The sequence below is a fragment of the Bufo gargarizans genome, chromosome 6, assembly GCF_014858855.1.
Source record: "Bufo gargarizans isolate SCDJY-AF-19 chromosome 6, ASM1485885v1, whole genome shotgun sequence".
In the NCBI taxonomy this organism is placed as follows: Eukaryota; Metazoa; Chordata; class Amphibia; order Anura; family Bufonidae; genus Bufo; species Bufo gargarizans.
This window is the reverse complement of record NC_058085.1, coordinates 265,489,406-265,509,471: the sequence shown is the minus strand read 5'-3', so window position 1 is coordinate 265,509,471 and position 20,066 is coordinate 265,489,406. Positions and strand designations below refer to the sequence as shown.

Genomic DNA, 20,066 nt, shown 5'->3' with positions numbered 1-20,066 from the left:
CTGAACAATCAGCAGGAAAAGCTGAAAACGTTAGATGTTACATCTGCCATCCATAAAACCCATGTTAACCCAATACGCCATGTAACTTTAATATAATGATTATTCTAACAAATAATTTAATTACACATATCATAACTTTTTTCCAAATCCCTTCGCTTTGATGTATTTTCTTTTGAACCTCAAACACCATTATAAAAATGACTTTTAAGCAGAGACAGAAATGAATCACAGTTCTGGCATTTTCATCTGTAGTCGTGGAAAGGTCGTTATTGTTCTCTCTTAAAAGGGCATAAAATATCAGAAATAATTTACATAAAACATTGTGTTTTTTGTTTTTTATCTGGTAAATTTCTTGGAACATTTATGAAAATGATTTCTTGAGTGATGTTATCAATAGTAATAGTATACTACACAGTCCCTGTATTCTGCATAGTATTCGCCAGCAATGTTGACCTGTATTTACAGTAGGTAATGCACAGCAACGTTTCGGCATGTTATTACCCTTCTTCAGGCTGTAATGAGGAACATCTAGATAAGTATCATAAAAACAGTACCAAACATTACTAGTAGACTGTGAATGATGCTTATTTTTTTTAAATCATATGTGAATTATACATCCTCTTTATACTGGTTTTAAATTTCTGATGACCTCATGTCCAGTACTGACCACTGTATATCCCACTGTCTTAAGAAACTTACCTTTATAATATGGGAGAGGTTTTCTCTTTTCAAGTTGGTGAAATGCATTGTTTTTTTGCATAAAAACTATCTATGATTGCTGTTTTTAATTATTAACCGAAGAATGTGATTTGACCTGACAATCTAATGTGTATGGGGAACTCCCAACTATTCTCTGACAGATGATGTCACGGGAGAGAAGGATTTTGTTACGGGCGGTGGGTGTGGACCCACTGTGCCAACTGACCGATTTGGCTTTGTGCTAAACCTAAGGCTGTTGCCCTGACGGTCCCCTGGAATTTACTCTTTAACCCCTATACAGGGATTTGGATTGAAGCGAAGCAACAAGGTCTCTACCTCCTGGAGTAGTCTTGGTGTAGTTGGCAAATGGCCCACAGGGATCAGGCAGGCACCAAGGGGTCAGGCAATATCAGAAGACACGCTGAGCGCAGGCAGCATACTAGCGTGTATGAGAGACAAGTCCTAAGTCGGGGCAGGCAGCAGAAAGGCAATCTGAGAACAGGTTAAGGTTATGGCATGTAGCTGGGAGACAGAGTCAGTTGTCAGGCTGGAGTTCAGTACATGGAAGGCAGACAGAGAATTACACTTTTGCTGTTAAGTATAGATTAGATAACCTAAAACTCAGGAACCCTCCTACTGGGCAGGGTGCCTTAAATACCCAAAGGACAACAAACCATTGGCTGAGGACACATTTGGATGTGTGCCTGCTGATCCTAAGGAGTAGATTGGGAGGACCAGCAGGACACACTCAGGTGGCAAGCCTGTGTATGCTGACAAAGATGCCAGCGGCTGGGAGCGCCGTTGGCAAGAGAGCAAGGCTAAATCATGGGAGGGTAAGTATTACATTCGTACCAACAGGGGAAACTGAGGCTACAGTGGGCCCGGTCTGCCAGAATAACAGTACCCCCTTTCTTACATGCCCTTTTCTTCATGCTAAATCTTTGAAGGAAGTTCTTTATAAGAAGAGGAGCATCAATATTCTTCAATGGCTCCTAAGACCTCTCTTCCAGACCAAAGCCTTTCCAGTCAACCAAGAATAATGTTTTGCTCGTGATTTTCTTCATGCCGAGTATGTTCTTGACCTCATAAGTATTCTCTGAACTGACTGGGGAGTTAATAGGGATGTAACTCCTACAAGTACCAGTTGTAGTCCACAGGCTTGAAAAGAAGATATGAAAATAATTAGGCACACACAAAGAGGTTGAGAGTCGTAATTTATAGCAGACAGGATTTAACTTTTTGATGATCTCGAATGGTCCAAGGAAACGAGGAGCCAGTTTTTATGATGGCACTTTGAGCTTGATATTTTCAGAAAAAAGTCAGACTTTATCAACAGGGAAAAAACTTAGGAGACAGAGGAATTATGCATTGGTGACCATATACAATGGAGAACAGAGATTTGTCAGTGGATTTACGTTTGGATACGTCCAAAAGTTAACAAACTACTTTCCAGAACTAAGTAATTTGAACTCCTCTATCGGAAACGATATGCAGAGGAAATCCATGGAGATGGAAGATATGAAGAATGAATGTCTTGGTAAAATGACTGGCAGAAGGAAGACCAGACATGTAAAATGGGTCATTTTGGAGAAGCGGTCCACCACTACCCAAATAACTATGCATCCAAAGGAGGATGGCAGGTCAGTAAAAAGTCCATAGACATGTGCTGCCAAGGAGCTTTAGGAACAGGCAGAGAAAGAAGACCAAGTTTTTTTGTTTTGGAGTCTTATTCTGAGCACATATGGAACAAGCTGAAACTAAGTTCTGAAGGTCTTTGATCATGCACAGCCATCAATAATATCGGAAAATAAATATGGCAACTATTTTGTCCTGGAAGCCCGTCAGTTTTGGAACGATGCAAAGCTTTTATCAGGAGAAATGTTCTCAATACAAACTGGAGCCACAGTCACAATTTTGTCAGGATCGATGATATGCTGCAGCCTCTCCTCAGCAGGATTGAAGGACATTGACAATGCATCGGCTTTAATGTTTTTGTCTGCAGAACGGAAGTTAAGGAGAAAATTAAACCTGGTGAAATACAAGGGCTAACAGAATTGACAGATATGTAAAATCTTAGTGATCAGTATCATGACTCGATGATTTGCTTCCTCCAATAGATAACACCACTTCTTCAAGGCATCTTGATGGCCGAAGGTTCTCGGTCACCGATGGAATACCGTTTTCTTGCCCTATAAGACCCCCCTGCCCATAAGAAACACATAGGTTTTACAGAAGAAAAATTATTTTTTTCATCAGACCTCAGATCAGACCCCCCAATTAAATTCCCAATGTTAATCAGTCCTCAGATCAGACCCCCCAATTAAATTCCCAATGTTAATCAGACCTCAGATCAGACCCCTAATTTTAATCAGACTTCAGGTCAGACCCCCAATTATTATTAGACCTCAGCTAAGACCCTCAATGTTAATTAGACCTCAGATCTAACTAATAAAATAAATCTATTCACCTCTCCTGCTCTGGACGATAACATCACTTGAGAAATCCAGCACTCTTCCTGCCATGCTGTGCTGTGACCCAATGTCACACAGCGAGACGTCACAGACCATGGTTACATTCTCACTCTATGCACAGGTCAAAGCACAGTGTGCAGTGCCAGAACAAGAAGACCTGGGGGCAGTGAGTACAGAGCCAGCACAAAGAGAGCTGTATTCGCTGCTCCCCAGTCCTACATAATGGAAGCACTCATTAGTATTCAGCCTATAAGATACACTGCTATTTTACCCCCTACCTTTGGAGGAAAAAGGTGCATGTTATAGGGTGAAAAATACAGTAATTATGTTTTGCAGCAGAAAAGGCCTTGGAGAAGAACACGCATGTCTCCATCCTTCCTGAAGAAGCTTTTGAGTCAGAATTGGCCCATGTGGAAGAAGAGTCTACTTTCAAAAATAATTGCTTGGTAGCATCCAGACAATGGAGAACTGGAGTGGAGGAAAAAGCTTGCTTAAGAGTCTGAAAGGCAGATTCTGTCTCTGAAGTCCACTTCTTGCCCTCCAGTCAAGATAGAAAAATGCCTATAACAGTTCACAAAACCCAGGCATTGTTGGATTAAGCGTAACCCAGATGAACAAGGCCTATTCAGTACAGATATAAATTATATAATACGTGTATAAACCCCTGGGGACAATCGTATAGCATGTACTATATGTCCTATGTGCAGTCATACAGCGTGTAAGGGGCATGAACTGTAAAGTAGGTAGTCTACAGTTGCCCCTTTACAAAATTACATTATTATGTTTTGCACAATAAAGAATTGTATGATAGATATGTTTGGTGAGGTTGCCTTTACCCAGATAGTCCTTATTGTGTAACAGTGTTGCCATTCCTGTGTAAATGGATCAGAAACTTAAAGGGTTATCCCATCAATAACACATATTCCCTATCCACAGGACCCCCAGTGAAAACCCAAAATGATGTCCTGGAGTCTCCTATGAGAATGCTCTATTCACTCCTATGGAACTGATGTGTACTATGCTCAACGCTTTCTCCTGCTGGGGGGCTGTTTTTGACCACCAGCAATCGGACACATCCTTTATCTTCTGGATGGCCTTTGCATGGGAAATAAGTGTTACTAGTAGGAAGGAAGACCTTTGCCCATTACATTTTACCCCTCTAAAGGTTTAACTTGAGCAGTGATATAAACAGATTGAGACATGACCATGTAGTTACAGTCTCTTAAAGAGTGCACAAACTTAATGGTTACATACATTTTTATCGCATAAAACTTGGTGGTTACACATACACACACTGCCCTGAGGCACAGAGCTTGGCGGTTGTCAGCAGCAATGTCAAATTCTCTATGTTCGGTTTGCAAGGTAACTTCACAGTCAGCCAACTTGCATACCCACCGCTACATTGTATCATGGCCTTACAGGAACAGAACATCTTAGCTCTATACTAAAGTGCAAAAATATTCATATCACAATATACATGTTAAAACTTGACACAAGTTCGGACTGCCTTACAGGGGAACAGGCATATCCCCCTGGTGGCCCTGTGAGCATGGGCTCTTGTACAATAGTGGATTGACATTCCCCCACCCCCCGTAAAAGCATAAGTAGCGTATACTACATACAGATAGGCAGCATACTGTACAGCATCTTAACTAGCCTATGCGTTCATATAAGAACTAAATAGATTGACTTCTGAGTTAAAAGGGCTGTCTTATCATAGACAATGGGGGTATATCGCTAGGATATGTCCCCATTGTCTTATAGGTGCGGGTCCCACCGGTGGGAACCGCACCTATTTTGGGAACTGAGTCCCGCAAGGTGGTAGCTGGAGGACTCCAGTCTGGCAACCACCAAGCCGGCTCCCCATAGAAGTGAATGGGAGCGTACAGCGCATTACCGGCCACCGCTCCCATTCACTTCTATGTGCTTGACGGAAATAGCCAAACCAGCGCTCGGCTATTCTCGCCGAGCCCATAGAAAATGAATGGAGGACAGCTGCGCATGTGCAGTGCCTGTGAGTCACAGTGAGTCCGAAAGAAGATCTGGTCCTAGTCAGCGCCACTGAGGCGCATGTTGATGGGCTGTGAGAGGCTGTGAAAGGCGTGAATGGGAGCCCGTGGAGGAGTGGAGCCCTTGAAACCACAATGTTAAGAGGATGAGAGTTAGATGGGTTGTGGAACTGTAGGCCATCAGAGGGGCACTTGAAAACTGAAGTTACTATTGCACTAGCAGATGTCCTACAGATCACGATAAACAATCAAAGATGTAGCGACTCATTAGCAACAAAACTTTTGTTTTATCATACGTATCAATATCATTCGTACCTGTGATCATCCCTCGTTTGCGTTAAATCGTTCATTGTTATTACATGTAAAGATGGTGGACAGATGCTTGGTCAAGAGGTTGGTCTTCAGGTGGAATAAAAGGTGTGACAATAGATGACGTCATGGTGATGGGTGTACACCAACTGATAACCACCTACTGTACATCCCATTCCCCATCCAGTAACGTATTTCCATTTCATGGTAGCCAATGGGAAACAACATGTGAATTTCAAAGACACAACTATTAACACTCCCTCAAGCAATGCAGTGGATCATTAGTGAATAGACGACTACATATTATACGAATTGATCTATTACCGACGAATTATAATTTTATAGCATGAATGAAAAACCAGCAATTTAATGCTCATCTCAATTTCATGCTCATCTTTAATGATCAAGTTAATGCTCATCTTCCAATCGTTCATACTTATTGCATCATAAAATACTCTATTTTTGCTCGCATGCACGAGAATTAGTATGATATTCGCTCCGTGTAATAGTACCTTGAGAGTGAGCTGCAGAAGCTGGTGAGTCTGAGAGATGCACTCACAAGGCAGATTCTTTTGACCCCTCTACTCCAGCCTCAAGAGAAGCAGTGATTATATACACTACTCACAAAAAGTTCGGGATATTTGGCTTTCTGGTGATATTTATGGAAAACTTAAAAAGTTCAGGCTACAGTGATATTATATCATGTAGGGCATTAGAAGCAGCAATGGTGATTTCCTCATCTCAAATAATTTATTGAAACAAAAGCCAACAACAGTGGTGGGTATACCCCACAAAAAATGTCAGTGTCTCAATAACTAGTCATGTGGCCTTGACTCTTGGGCATCAATTACAGCTTGACAATGACGTCTCATGCTGTTCACAAGTCGACTTATTGTCTGGAGGCCCTCAGGTCCTTCATGTTCGGTGTATTTTTAACTCCTTCCCAATTGCCCCATGAAAATTTATGTCAGCAGTCAGGCATTTAAGAATGGTGCCTGCTCCACTGCTGTTTTAAACAGCAGGCACCCTGGACTAATGTATGTGATCGGCTGTAACATCAAGTTTAACTGGGAAGTTAAAAGACCGGGAGCACACGCTCCTGGCCGTGCATCGGCTCCCCCTGGTGAGGATCGGGGGAGAGGGATTCAGTGGGTGTCAGCCCCTGTACTCAGAGCTCCATAGGAACTTTGTGTAATGTACAGTGCTGCCCATAATTATTCATACCCCTGGAAAATTTTGACTTAAAGTTACTTTTATTCAACCAGCAAGTCATTTTTTTTTGCTGGGAAATGACATAGGTGTCTCCCAAACAATAATAAGACAATGTACAAGAGGCATTATTGGGGTGGGGGGGGGGCATTTCTCAGCTTTTTACATTTGAGCAAAAAGTGTTCAGTCCAAAATTATTCATAGCCTTCTCAATAATCAATAGAAACACCTTTATTGTCTATTACAGCAATCAAACGCTTCCTATAATTGCAGACCAGCTTTTTGCATGTCTCCACAGGTATTTTTGCCCATTTATCTTTAGCAATGAGCTCCAAATCTTTCAGGTTGGAGGGTCTTCTTGCCATCACCCTGATCTTTAGCTCCCTCTACAGATTCTCAATTGGATTCAAGTCTGGACTCTGGCTGGCCTCTCCAAAACGTTAATGTTGTTGTCTGCTAACCATTTCTTCACCACTTCTGCTGTGTGTTTTGGGTCATTGTCCACTGGTGCCCAAAGCCAAGTTTCTCTGCAGACTGCCTGATGTTGTCATTGAGAATCCTCATGTATTGTTTTTTTTCATGGTGCCGTTTACTGTGATTAGGTTCCCTGGACCATTGGCGTAAAAACACCCCCAAAGCATTAGGTTCCCACCATTAGGTTCTTTGGGTTGAAGGCTTCTCCTTTTTTACGCCAACTGTACACTTTTTGCTCAAATGTAAATAAAAGCTGAGAAATGTTTTTTCCCACAATAATGCCTCTTGTACATCGTCTTATTATCTTTTGGGAGACACCTACTGTATGTAATTTCCTGTCAAAAAATTACTTGCTGGTTTAATAAAAGTAACTTTAAGTAAACATTTGCCAGGGGTATGAATAATTATGGGCAGCACTGTAAGTGTAATGCATTGGAGTCTATGAAAAAAGCAAACTAATAATTGCTTGTTATAGTTCCCTGGGGAGAAGTATAAAAAAGTGTAAACAAAAAGAAAACAAGATTTTAAAAATATTAAAATATATATAAAAAAAAAAATATATTCAAATCACCCACCTTTCCCCAAAATAAAAATACATAAACTAATAAACACTGTGTACTCTTTCCTTAGTCACGGTATGCTTTTCTTTGTAATATATTGTATTGCACTACAATTCTCAACTGATTTGCGGCATTATCCTTCCCCTACAGTGTTGTTCCCTTAAGACTAGAACCAATCACCACCCATTGCTAGCTGGCTACATGTAGGAATAGTGATGGCTGTGTTTTCCAGAAGGAGCTATCCAGCTCTGTCAATGACTCAGGCATTCCTGGTTCTGCACATGCTCTTCCAGCCATGTGCTCTCACTGTCCTCTAAACGGGTTAAGGACCTTAATCATCCTACATCAGGTGATTAAAGGTCCTGCTGTGACTAATAGTATATGTATATATATATATATATATATATATATATATATATATATATATAGTATCTTCTATGCAGATACAGTCTCATACACACACAGTCATTGCATTCACTTTACATGGCTAAGCTTTCCAGGATCTCATTGCCATCTACTGCAGGAACTCTGCTCTACAATTAGACTCTTACCAGCATCTGTCTTGAAAAATTTTAGGCTGCTCAGCCACAAGGGGATGTTGCACACAGGACGTCTTCATATTATCTCATATGCCCACATGGAAAGTTGGGCAATGTAAAGTAAAGCCAGAGTGTGTTTAGGCCCCGAGCACCTCCCAGGCAGCTCGGCAAGAGGACGCAACCCGTTCTATTCACATTCTAGGACTGGTTGCTTGCAGACATGTTAAATAATTCCTGGAGAACCCCTTTGAATATTGATCATACACCAACTACTGTCACCTCCACCTGGCCTATTCCAGACAGTGGAGAGCATACGTCCATCTGTGCAAGCACATGTGTATGGTCTCTTATACACACATATACAGTCTCATATACACACACAGTCACAGTCATAAAGTGCCCTATACACACATACAGTCTCTTATACACATACAGTCTCTTATACACGCAGGCACACACATACAGTCTCCTATACACATACAGTCTCCTACACTCATACAGTCTCCTATACACATACAGTCTCCTATACACACTGCAGTCTCCTACACTCATACAGTCTCCTATACACATACAGTCTCCTATACACATGCAGTCTCCTATACACATACAGTCTCCTATACACATACAGTCTCCTATACACATGCAGTCTCCTATACACATACAGTCTCCTACATACATACAGTCTCCTACATACATACAGTCTCCTACACACATACAGTCTCCTACACACATACAGTCTCCTATACACATACAGTCTCCTACACACATACAGTCTCTTATACACATACAGGCTTTTATACACGCAGGCACACACATACAGTCTCCTATACACATACAGTCTCCTATACACATACAGTCTCCTATATACATACAGGCTTTTATACACGCAGGCACACACATTCAGTCTCCTACACACATACAGTCTCCTACACACATACAGTCTCCTATACACATACAGTCTCCTATACACATACAGTCTCTTATACACATACAGGCTTTTATACACGCAGGCACACACATACAGTCTCCTATACACATACAGGCTCTTATACACGCAGGCACACACATACAGTCGCCCTATACACATACAGTCTCTTATACACATACAGGCTTTTATACACGCAGGCACACACATATAGTCTCCTATACACATACAGTCTCCTATACACATACAGTCTCCTATACACATACAGTCTCCTACACATACAGTCTCCTATACACATACAGTCTCTTATACATGCAGGCATACACATACAGGCTCTTATACACGCAGGCACACACATACAGTCTCCTATACACATACAGTCTCCTATACACATACAGTCTCCTATACACATACAGTCTCTTATACACATACAGTCTCCTATACACATACAGGCTCTTATACATGCAGGCATACACATACAGTCTCTTATACACATACAGTCTCTTATACACATACAGTCTCTTATACACATACAGTCTCCTATACATGCAGGCACACACATACAGTCTCCTACACACATACAGTCTCCTACACACATACAGTCTCCTACACACATACAGTCTCCTACACACATACAGTCTCCTACACACATACAGTCTCCTACACACATACAGTCTCCTACACACATACAGTCTCCTACACACATACAGTCTCCTACACACATACAGTCTCCTACACACATACAGTCTCTTATACACATACAGTCTCCTATACACATACAGTCTCTTATACACACAGACACTGCATTCACTTTACATGGCTAAGCTCTACAATAGATAATATGAAGACGTCCTGTGTGCAATATACCCTTGTGGCTGAGCAGCCTGAGATTTTCCAAGACAGATGCTGGTAAGAGTCCTATTGTAGAGCAGAGTTCCTGCAGTAGATGGCAATGAGATCCTGGAAAGCTTAGCCATGTAAAGTGAATGCAGTGTCTAGAGAGACATCACCCAGACAGATCTTCAAGTGGATGCAACCTCTCCTATTTCCATTCTAGGACAGGTAAATAGCTCCCGGAGCACCCCTTTAATGTAACTTGTCGGCATCAGTTAAACAATAGCATCATGCTACATTAACTATTGATTGTACAACAGCTGCTGATCTTATATTAACACCACATCATTATAAGAAGTCATCTGCGGCACCAAACAGAACATACTGCAGTATCACTTTCACCACTTATTACTGCTTCATATTAACTGTGTACAAAATGGACAACTATACCATTAAAGGAGATGTCCTACGAAAAACATTCTAAATTTTTCAATCCAGCTTCTTCATCTGAATACTTTTGTAACTGCAATTTGTCATTAATGGGGTATTCCCATTTCAGACAATGGGGGCATATTGCTAGGATATCCCCCCATTGTCTCATAGGTGCAGGTCCCAACTCTGTGACCCGCACCTACAATGAGAACGGAGCGGGGAAAAGAATGGAGGGCGCACTGCGCATGCGCAGCCGCCCTCCATTCATTTCTGTGGGGCACTCAGATGACATGGGCACTCGAGCAAATAGATTACATAATTAGAATTACAGGTTAGGTGATGTTGAATTGAAAAGGAATCTCCAGTACTTTGGCTGAAAAAGGATGATCTTTGGTGGATACTATTGCAACACAGACATCTTAGGTGGCCACATTTGAAACTACCTTTAGGGGCCCTAGTGTCCTTGTCCTCATCGTTAGTAGGATGTAAAGCTGATCTCATTTTGCTAGGCACTAGAATATTTTTCAGAGTTTTAGCTCTTCTGTAAGTGAAGCGTGGGGTCTCTGGAATGATTTGGCTAAGTATAGGGTCTCTTTTCAAGATATGCCAATGTTTCCCCAGTGTCGCCTTTATAGCATTATGATTTTGATTATATATTGTTACGAAGTTATAGCAGTAGGAGCTGATATCAGTACTTGCCCCTATTTTCTGTGCTGTGACTAGACTCTCTGATTGTGTAAGTTTATTGGCTTTTTCTCTGGCGCCCACTATGATGTTACTTGGGTACACTTTTTGATTAAACCCAGACGTGAGGATGTCGCATTGTGAAGTGAAGTCTGTATCTAGTGTACAGTTTCGACGAATACGCTTAAACTGACTAAATGGAATATTTGACTTCCACTTTCTGTAGTGTGTGCTGCCGAAGTCGAGATAGCTATAAAAAAGAAAGATATATCTAATCACCAGTCCGCAAAAATGTTGCGCTGCAGGTCCGAGGAGTGTTGTGGGGTCAATCACACTTTCATGGAGTATATATATATATAGGGTTCGGACCGCGCGTGTCATAAACAGACGGTATACAAACAGTTTTTTTCCCTTTCTCCTTCTCCTTTTTAGAAAAAAACGAGGGCTGCAAATGTCCTATTTGTGGATATCCTGCAACCGAAAAAACTAAAATAGTGTAAATCCGTACGGTTGTGTTGCCCTGCAGTGCACAGGTTGTACTTACACGGCAATCCACCAACAGAAAGCGTGCATGTGATGTCCTCCGCAGCTGGTTAGGTTTTTTTGCGGCGAAGATCCACGTTCATACACGGCCAAACAGGGTTCAACCACAGACTTGGTTCCAGTACACACCAGATGAGTCTGCTAATATTCCTAATTTCTTTTCCTAAAGGTTTCTGTAGATACAAGTGGCTCCTACCATAGTGAAGCTCCGGTGACTGTTTTAAAAATGTTTATTAGTACATACTTACAAACATGCACTTAAAAATTCGCCTTAAAAATCCCAGCGTCTTAGTCTTTGCCCGACCCAGGTTTCGCTCCTTAAGCTTCGTCAGGGGCACAATTCATCTCTCCCTCCCCCTTCTTTTTATTTGGTAGGTTAGAGTTAATCAAGCACCTGATGTTCTACTCTGGACACCTTCTCTTTCTCCTTCACTTTAACCGTATACTTGTATCTCCTAATCTCACACAATGTTCTGGGGAACTAAAAAACGCAATAAAAAAAAACTGGTCCATCTTGAAAAATGACCCAGTACTCGGACCTGCAATTCCTGAACAACCACTAGTCATCTATAAAAGAGCACCCAATTTACAAAACAAACTAGTACATAGTGCCAACTGACCAGAAGATAAAAACAAAAATAAGAACAAAAAAAGAAAAAAACAGTTTTAATTGGTGCGGTTTTTGTATTGCCTGTAAAAATAGTAAAAAAACAGAAAGATCACAAAATAGCACTATAGTAAATAGTACTGCAAAAGGCAAACAATTGGAAGTGGTGGGAGAAATGACATGCCACAGTAAAGGGGTCGTATATGTACTGGAGTGCCCCTGTGGCCTCCAGTATGTAGGACGGACCATTAGACCCCTCAAGGTCCGGGTGCAGGAACATATAAGAAATATCAAAAAGGTGTTTGAAAGTCGTGGTGTTTCTGCTCATTATAAAAAATGTCACCAAAAAAACCCAGAGGGATTAAAGTTCATGGGGGTTGAATTAGTACAAAACCACTGGAGGGGAGGAAGTTTTCTAGAGAAAATTAATAAAAAAGAAAGTAGGTGCATATACGAATTATGCACACTACAACCAGGGGGTCTGAATGTAGATTTTGACCTGCAAGCCGTCCTAAATTAGACTAACAAATTGGTAGAACATTTATCCCCATGTGAATTGGGACCTAAAGATCTGCGTTTTTTTTCCCTTGAGATTAGGAGATACAAGTATAGGGTTAAAGTGAAGGAAAAAGAGAAGGTGTCCGGAGTAGCACATCAGGTGCTTGATTAACTGTAACCTACCAAATAAAAAGAAGGGGGAGGGAGAGATGAATTGTGCCCCTGACAAAACTTAAGGAGCGAAACCTGGGTCGGGCAAAGACAAAGACGCTGGGATTTTTAAGGCAAATTTGTACTAATAAACATTTTTAAAACAGTCACCGGAGCTTCACTATGGTAGGAGCCACTTGTATCTATAGAAACCTTTAGGAAAAGAAATTAGGAATATTAGCAGACTCATCTGGTGTGTACTGGAACCAAGTCCGTGGTTGAACCCTGTTTGGCCATGTATGAACGTGGATCTTCGCCGCAAAAAAAACTAGCCAGCTGCGGAGGACATCACATGCACGCTTTCTGTTGGTGGAGTGCCGTGTAAGTACAACCTGTGCACTGCAGGGTAACACAACCGTACGGATTTATACTATTTTAGTTTTTTCGGTTGCAGGATATCCACAAATAGGACATTTGCAGCCCTCGGTTTTTTTCTAAAGAGGAGAAGGAGAAAGGGAAAAAAACTGTTTGTATACCGTCTGTTTATGACACGTGTAGTCCGAAACCTAAATATATATATATATATATATATATATATATACATACATACTCCATGGAAGTCGAGATAGCTGTTGCTATCTAACTTTTTAAAGAAGGTTTGAGTTTTTATTTCGTTGTTCTGGATGAAAATCTCTAAATCTCTATCTGGCTTATATACATCAGTATTCCACAAAACCATATCTAGTATAAAAATGTCACTATATGGTATCTGTCATAGACATCTGTTCAATGTATACATCCAGGGCATATATCTAAGCAGAGCATTAAATGTAACGTACATGCCGGTATTATTTATATGTATATGGTATATGTTGGTACAATAATATATTTACTACATTTGTGAGATAGGAGTTGGGCCCCTGGTATCAATTTTTGTGGTGGGCCCAATACCCCAATCCAACACTGTGCCTATAGGTAGAATGTCCAAGGTGCTCTGTTTGCAGAACTTTAAAATTGGTGTAGTTCAATTGCCCAAAGAGCACCCTGCTGGCACTGATGTGATATAATGATCGTTAGAATATAAGTATGCTGTATGTGTTAACATCTATATTAGCCTTCAGCCAGAAGAATTATTCCGGCAATGTCATTTTTCTATTCTCCATATGTCTCTCGATACCCTAAGCCAATGGGCTAAGATAGGACAGGTGGAAAACCAGGGATGGAGTTCTAATGTAACTTACAGAACAGCACCCTATTTCCTTTCGGGCACATGATTTCTAGGGTGGTGCAGAACTGCTTAATAAACAAAGGTGTCTCTTTCCGTATTTCCAGCTGCAGTCCTAAAACAAAGGAAGATAGGTCCACACTTCCAAAATAGTCAGAAAAATAAATATATGTTAGGACCGCGCTACAATATTGGGTAGAAAAATGCACAGTTTATAATTCCTCTGTATCTGTAAATTGGACTTACTGTAGATTTCTTGAAAACGTTTCACTCGTTCTTCCAACGTGCTTTCTCAATTCTAAGTGACTGTACAAGAATTCTCTGGGAATAAATATGTAACTGAATCAACATCTAGTAATTATACCCAGCATGGGGTCAGAGGTCATTATACTCAAAGAACGAGTGAAAAGTTTTCAAGAAATCTACAGTACGTCCAGTTGCCCTGATTTATTCTTTACAGATATACCATGACCTGGATAAATGAGAACCTTCACAGACATATCATTTCTCTGGTCGGTATAGAGGTTGAAGTGATGGTGATGAAGAAGGAGATCAACTGAGGATCGAGTTAAAAGGAACACCCGAGGAATTATAGACTGTGCATTTTTCTACCCAATATTGTAGCGCAGTGCAGAACTGCTGTCCGCTCCTTAAGAAATAGGGGGAGTTCTCTGTAGACTTGAAAAGTCGTACTCTCTTCCTGATAGTGATCTGGGTTACAACCTTCAATGGATGAATGAATGGCTGGTTATAGGTCTTGTCTCCGTTGAGTATCTTTTTATCATAAAAGCGAGGCAATGCACAATAATACAACAGTACAAGAGAATTGATATAAACAAAATACACTTCTATAGTCCCCAGAAACCTGGTAATTCTTTCATTTATAATTTGTTCTTTTTTTTTTTTCTTGGCACTTCTGTAAAATCTTCCATTAATTTGATCCTTTTCCTAATGACTTTTATAGTCGATATTCTTCATGCAAATTGGTGAAAGTGAATATTATGCAGTAGGCGCAAGATAACTGCCTCCTTTATTGCACAATAATCATTAAAAATGGCTTCGCCAGAATTGCTGAAGTTAATGGAAAACTGTGGGGTTCTACAAGATGCATTGCAGTGGAGGAATATTCTACCGTCAACCACATTATAACATATAAGTGGTGAAGATGTTTATAATAGCAACAGTCCTGGAGGCCAGTTATGGGGGGGGGGGGGGACACTCATTTCACCCAGGTCTGGGACAAACAGGTTGACTTACAATGCCAAAATGCTTCAATAAAATCCAATTTAAAAAAGTCTAAATAATCTTCAGCAGGACTAGTAAGTGCCAGCAGTGTGGACATCTATAAGCACGTTTCCTGTATATATAGCACATTATTATGTATAAGGGAGCACTTCATGTCTACATAACCTGCTCATTAAAATATACAAGACAAACAGTGAGCTCCTCACAAGATTTAATAATAGTTTATTGCAGGATTGACATTTCAGTCCTTGGATCAGACCTTTCCCTGGAGAATCCTGCATGAAATTAGAGCAGTAGTTAAGTCTTCTAATAAGTCTACCCAAGATAAATATAGAATGGATGGAAGGGGAGAAGAAATAAGGATGGAGAGTTATTAGGTCTGGCTAATCAGTTGTTTTTCCCTTTTAATTTTAATATTCTTTCTGAATGCTCTTTATTTTTTTTGCTTCTTATTATTACTGATCCAACAGATTAGACACCTATATCAAGGGGAGGATTAAAACTAATACCCTGCCATAAAAATAGCCTGCATAGCATTAGTTCTAACATCTTCAGAACCATGCAGGTGGTCAGGTAGCCTGAGGCTCTGACTGTTGATGTCAGCGATTGAGGCCACCTAACTATGCAGGCACTGCTGGCCTGGTTAGGGCATAAGAGAGGGCTATGGTTATAGAGCGCATGGGGCATGCCATGACCATGTCATTTTGGGTTGTAACCAAGCTAGGATCATGTGCACAATGTATGGCATGTGATCCAGGAAGCACCAGGAGCATATCATTTGACCGGGGAGTGCACTTAATAAGTATCAATAAAAAAAGTTGTTAGTCTCAACGAGAGGACAGAAGAATGAAATAATATTATTAAAAAAACTCTGAATACCCCTTTAATAGAGGTGCTGAAATATCTTCAAGATTTCTTAGCAAGACCAGTTGATGGGTATACCATGACCTAGATGAGTGCAAATCTTGCATATCATTACATTGAACTACACTGTTGTAATAGTTACTAGTACAGAATTCAGACCACAGATGTGACCATTGAAATGTATTTTTGATGTTTTCAATTCCCATAATTATTTAGTCCCTCTTGTTCTTTAGGTCAATCTGATGCTTAATGGGAAACCAGTCATCTCAGCTTTTGCTGGGGACAAAGATGTCACTCGTGAGGCAGCTACCAATGGAGTTCTTCTGTATCTGGATAAAGAGGACAAAGTTTACTTAAAACTAGAGAAAGGCAACCTGGTCGGCGGTTGGCAGTACTCTACATTCTCTGGCTTTTTGGTGTTCCCTCTGTGAAGTCTGTGACAATCACCCAGGTGCAGGATACTAGACAAACCCTTCACCTTTGTTATTTGAAGATCATTCTCGTCATTGATGGACTGGTGTCTCTCTCGAGTGACTTTTCATGGTGGAATTTGGAGTCGATTCCAAAAACATTTCAAAGAAAATATTTTGTGTGTTTGCAGTACATTTGGAGTCCATCAGACAATGAATATATATGCCTAATGTTGCAAGTCTAAAGCTGCCTGCAACTTCTATTCACTGAAAGGAATTTATCTAAAAAGGAAAAAAAAATGTCATAGGCCAATACAATGAGGACAAAGGAGGTTGATTTATTGTAGTTTACGTTGCAGACTTCAATGTAAGATTCACTTGTTACTAAAAGCGTAATAGTATTTATATAATAAGAATACTTGATGATGGCGGTTGCAATTATCCTGACATCATTTGAGTTTTACCAATGTGGTTAACTTAATGGATGATCAAAACTTGACATTTGATGTAATCTTGAATGTGTCTTCAATGTGTAAAGCTAACCAATTCTGAACGTGTAAAGCTAACCAATCTTGAACGTCTAAAACTAGCCAAATGGTGGAGAGTTAAAGGGGAAGTATCATTGCTTGTTGAGTTGTTTTGTCTTAAAGAAAACCTACAGACTTCTCACTCCCATGTCACCTCCACATGCTTCATATTAGCCTGTGCCCTGTATTGACTATGACAGTATGGTTACCACATTGTAGAAGCTTGGGGCTATCACCTTGATAACAAGCCCAGTCCTCATTGGGTTATGGTCAGTCTAACATGATGAAATGCCTGCAGTTCTCTTCAATGGATGGCTTTATAAGAAAAGAATAGTCCCAGAATTTGGCTATAAACGTTTTAATGAGACTAGATGGGTGCCACTATAATTATAGGATATTCCCATATTTTTATTTGCTCCACAACATAAAAATAATGAGCCAGCTTTACACATATTCTTTCTTAGAAATCTCCTACCATTTTGTGTATATAGCTCTTATGCATAGTTGTCTCTATGGTTCACATCTATAACAAATTCTGTATGTAGCCTCATCCTGCAGACGTGTATTACTCTCCACCTTCTTGCTAACTTTCTCGTGAGCACTGTACAGTGCAAGTAAGTAATATTCACACACATGTTTCAGAAATCATAGATTGTGCCAAAGTCATGAAGGAAGGAGAGGAGAGAAAGACACTAACCAGTGCATTAAGAGAAGGGGAAACAGAAAACAGCTTGTCAGGGGACACCCACTGAGCCCAGAACCTGCAGCTCCACAAGAAGCATGTCAAAGCAAACAGAAATCAATAACTTAGATCATCGTAAATTTCTCGAAAGATCTCAAGATCACTAAAGGAGCACATACCCTTAAACTGGATCTTCTTAAGTGGACTCCATGTCCTATCTGTTGATTTCTTGAGACAATAGAGTAAAAGATGATATTTCCCCTTTAATCTCTCCTACCACTTCTGCGGTCTAATTAAAAAAGAAATTGAAAAAGTTTTTGCAAGGTGTTCATAAGCAGCATGATCCAACAATAAAATAAATAGATCATAACAATGACAAGAAAATGCTTACCCGACATCCAAGTCATCCATCTTGTCGAGCTCTGCAAAAAACAGCTTTGCCCTGCAGGACGGCTCAATCTCACTGCTCAAGTTTAATTAGCATGATTGATCATATGCACTTTATTAGAAACCTGGGGATGCTTTTTCTACCAACGGAATCACTTTTATCCCAGGAAGAGGATCTTGTGTTTTTTTTTAATTTTATTTCATATTGTATCTTATGATTTATTGATTGCACATAACGTATTAGTTGATGCCTTAAAAATGATGAAATAAAAGAGTAAATTATGGGAAAACAAAAGGAAGATAGAAAAATATATTTCATATGTCATGGGGACATTAGTTGATAGTAAGTCTATTTGTAGAGTAGAAGTCAATAGATTTTACCTCTCAGTGTCACCGTTATATTTAATAAAAGTTCATCTGTTACAGAAATTATGACCTTCGAGTTTTAAAAATGCAAACCCAGATGGAATCTCAATGTAGTCTTAAGAAATAGTCATCTGACAGTTGACAGGTGAAGGGTAATTGCCTCCAAGCTAAGTTCCTTGTCATCAAAGTATTCTGAAGGCCCCTTAATATGGGCTGACTGTGCAGGTAAATATCAGGAGTGAACGTTCCTTCTCGATAGTTGCTTGATCGTGAGCAGGGGTAAGAGCTGCTATAATTGTCCCCATACAGAGTTATTATTTGTGGGCAGCAGATCCCTATTTACACAGAGCTATCTCCTACCCAGAAATAATGACTTTGGGTATCACATCAGGAATGCCGTCACCTGATGATCAAGCTTGTTTATCAGGCACGTATTACACTGGCCAGTTATTGGGAATGAGCATTCCGAGGAATGCTCATTTCCGATATTTGCCTCCATTGTTGTCCAGTGTAAAGAGTCCTTTAGGCGAGGATGGAAACATAACACATAATTGGATAGTTTTGTTAAGCCCCAAATCAACAGTTCAAACCAATATTTTTGATAGATACAATGAACACAAGAATACTGTCACATCCATGGATATTCTGTTTGGAGTTTTGATTTGGTCAAATAAATGTGTTGGTGTTTTTACCAGGGTGTTTATTGTGGTGATCACATTTGAGAATTGTAATGATAGCAGACACATTCCATGACCCTTAAAGTGTATTTCCAGGAAAGTTTTTTTTTAGAGTCAAGTTTTAAGTAAATCAGGAGACCAAATTGCCATTCCTGTTGACCTATAGGGCCGGTGTCTCCTGGCATTGTGGCAACAACCTTAAAGGGTTTGTCCAATATATAAACTTATCCCCTATCCACAATGCTTTCAGTAACTCACATTTATTTCAATAGCCAGAGAACATGCAGGGGTGTCTCACAAATGGCAGGGACTAAAACTGGACCATTCTCAACATTGGTGGTGGTTCCAATGGTTGAACTTGCACAAATCAGCTATTTATTGTGTGTACTCCTTATGACAAGTCATGGATGATGTTTCAACCATTCATATACACTAGGAGAACTGATAGAAATCATATAACAGGACTCTCCCCTGGCCATACTTTTGTGGCTAAAGTCCTTTTACTTGCCTCCCCGCTGTTATTTTAGGCCTCTCCATAGTGATGAACCTGCAAACTCTGTTGCACCATAAAGGTACAGGCCTACTATATATGACCTGGTTGTGGCTGATTACTTCTGATCATATAATACTGCTCAAAACTGCCACACATTGCCAAAGCGACAAGATTATTTGGCCCAGTTTATTTCTGAAGGCGTCATAGTATGCCATGGATTTTGTTCTGGCTGTCCTGATACGTCATT

General features: G+C 40.3%; 1 protein-coding gene across 1 annotated transcript in view; it reads left to right on the top strand.

Moving 5' to 3' along the window:
* Positions 1 to 19,264, top strand: part of CBLN4 (cerebellin 4 precursor) — a 60,324-nt gene extending 41,060 nt beyond the window's left edge. The window contains exon 3 of the mRNA XM_044297981.1: positions 16,511 to 19,264. Within this exon, the coding sequence (XP_044153916.1) occupies positions 16,511 to 16,708 (198 nt within the window). The 3' untranslated portion in view covers positions 16,709 to 19,264. The remainder of the gene's footprint in view (positions 1 to 16,510) is intronic.
* The last annotated feature ends 802 nt before the right edge of the window (positions 19,265 to 20,066 follow it).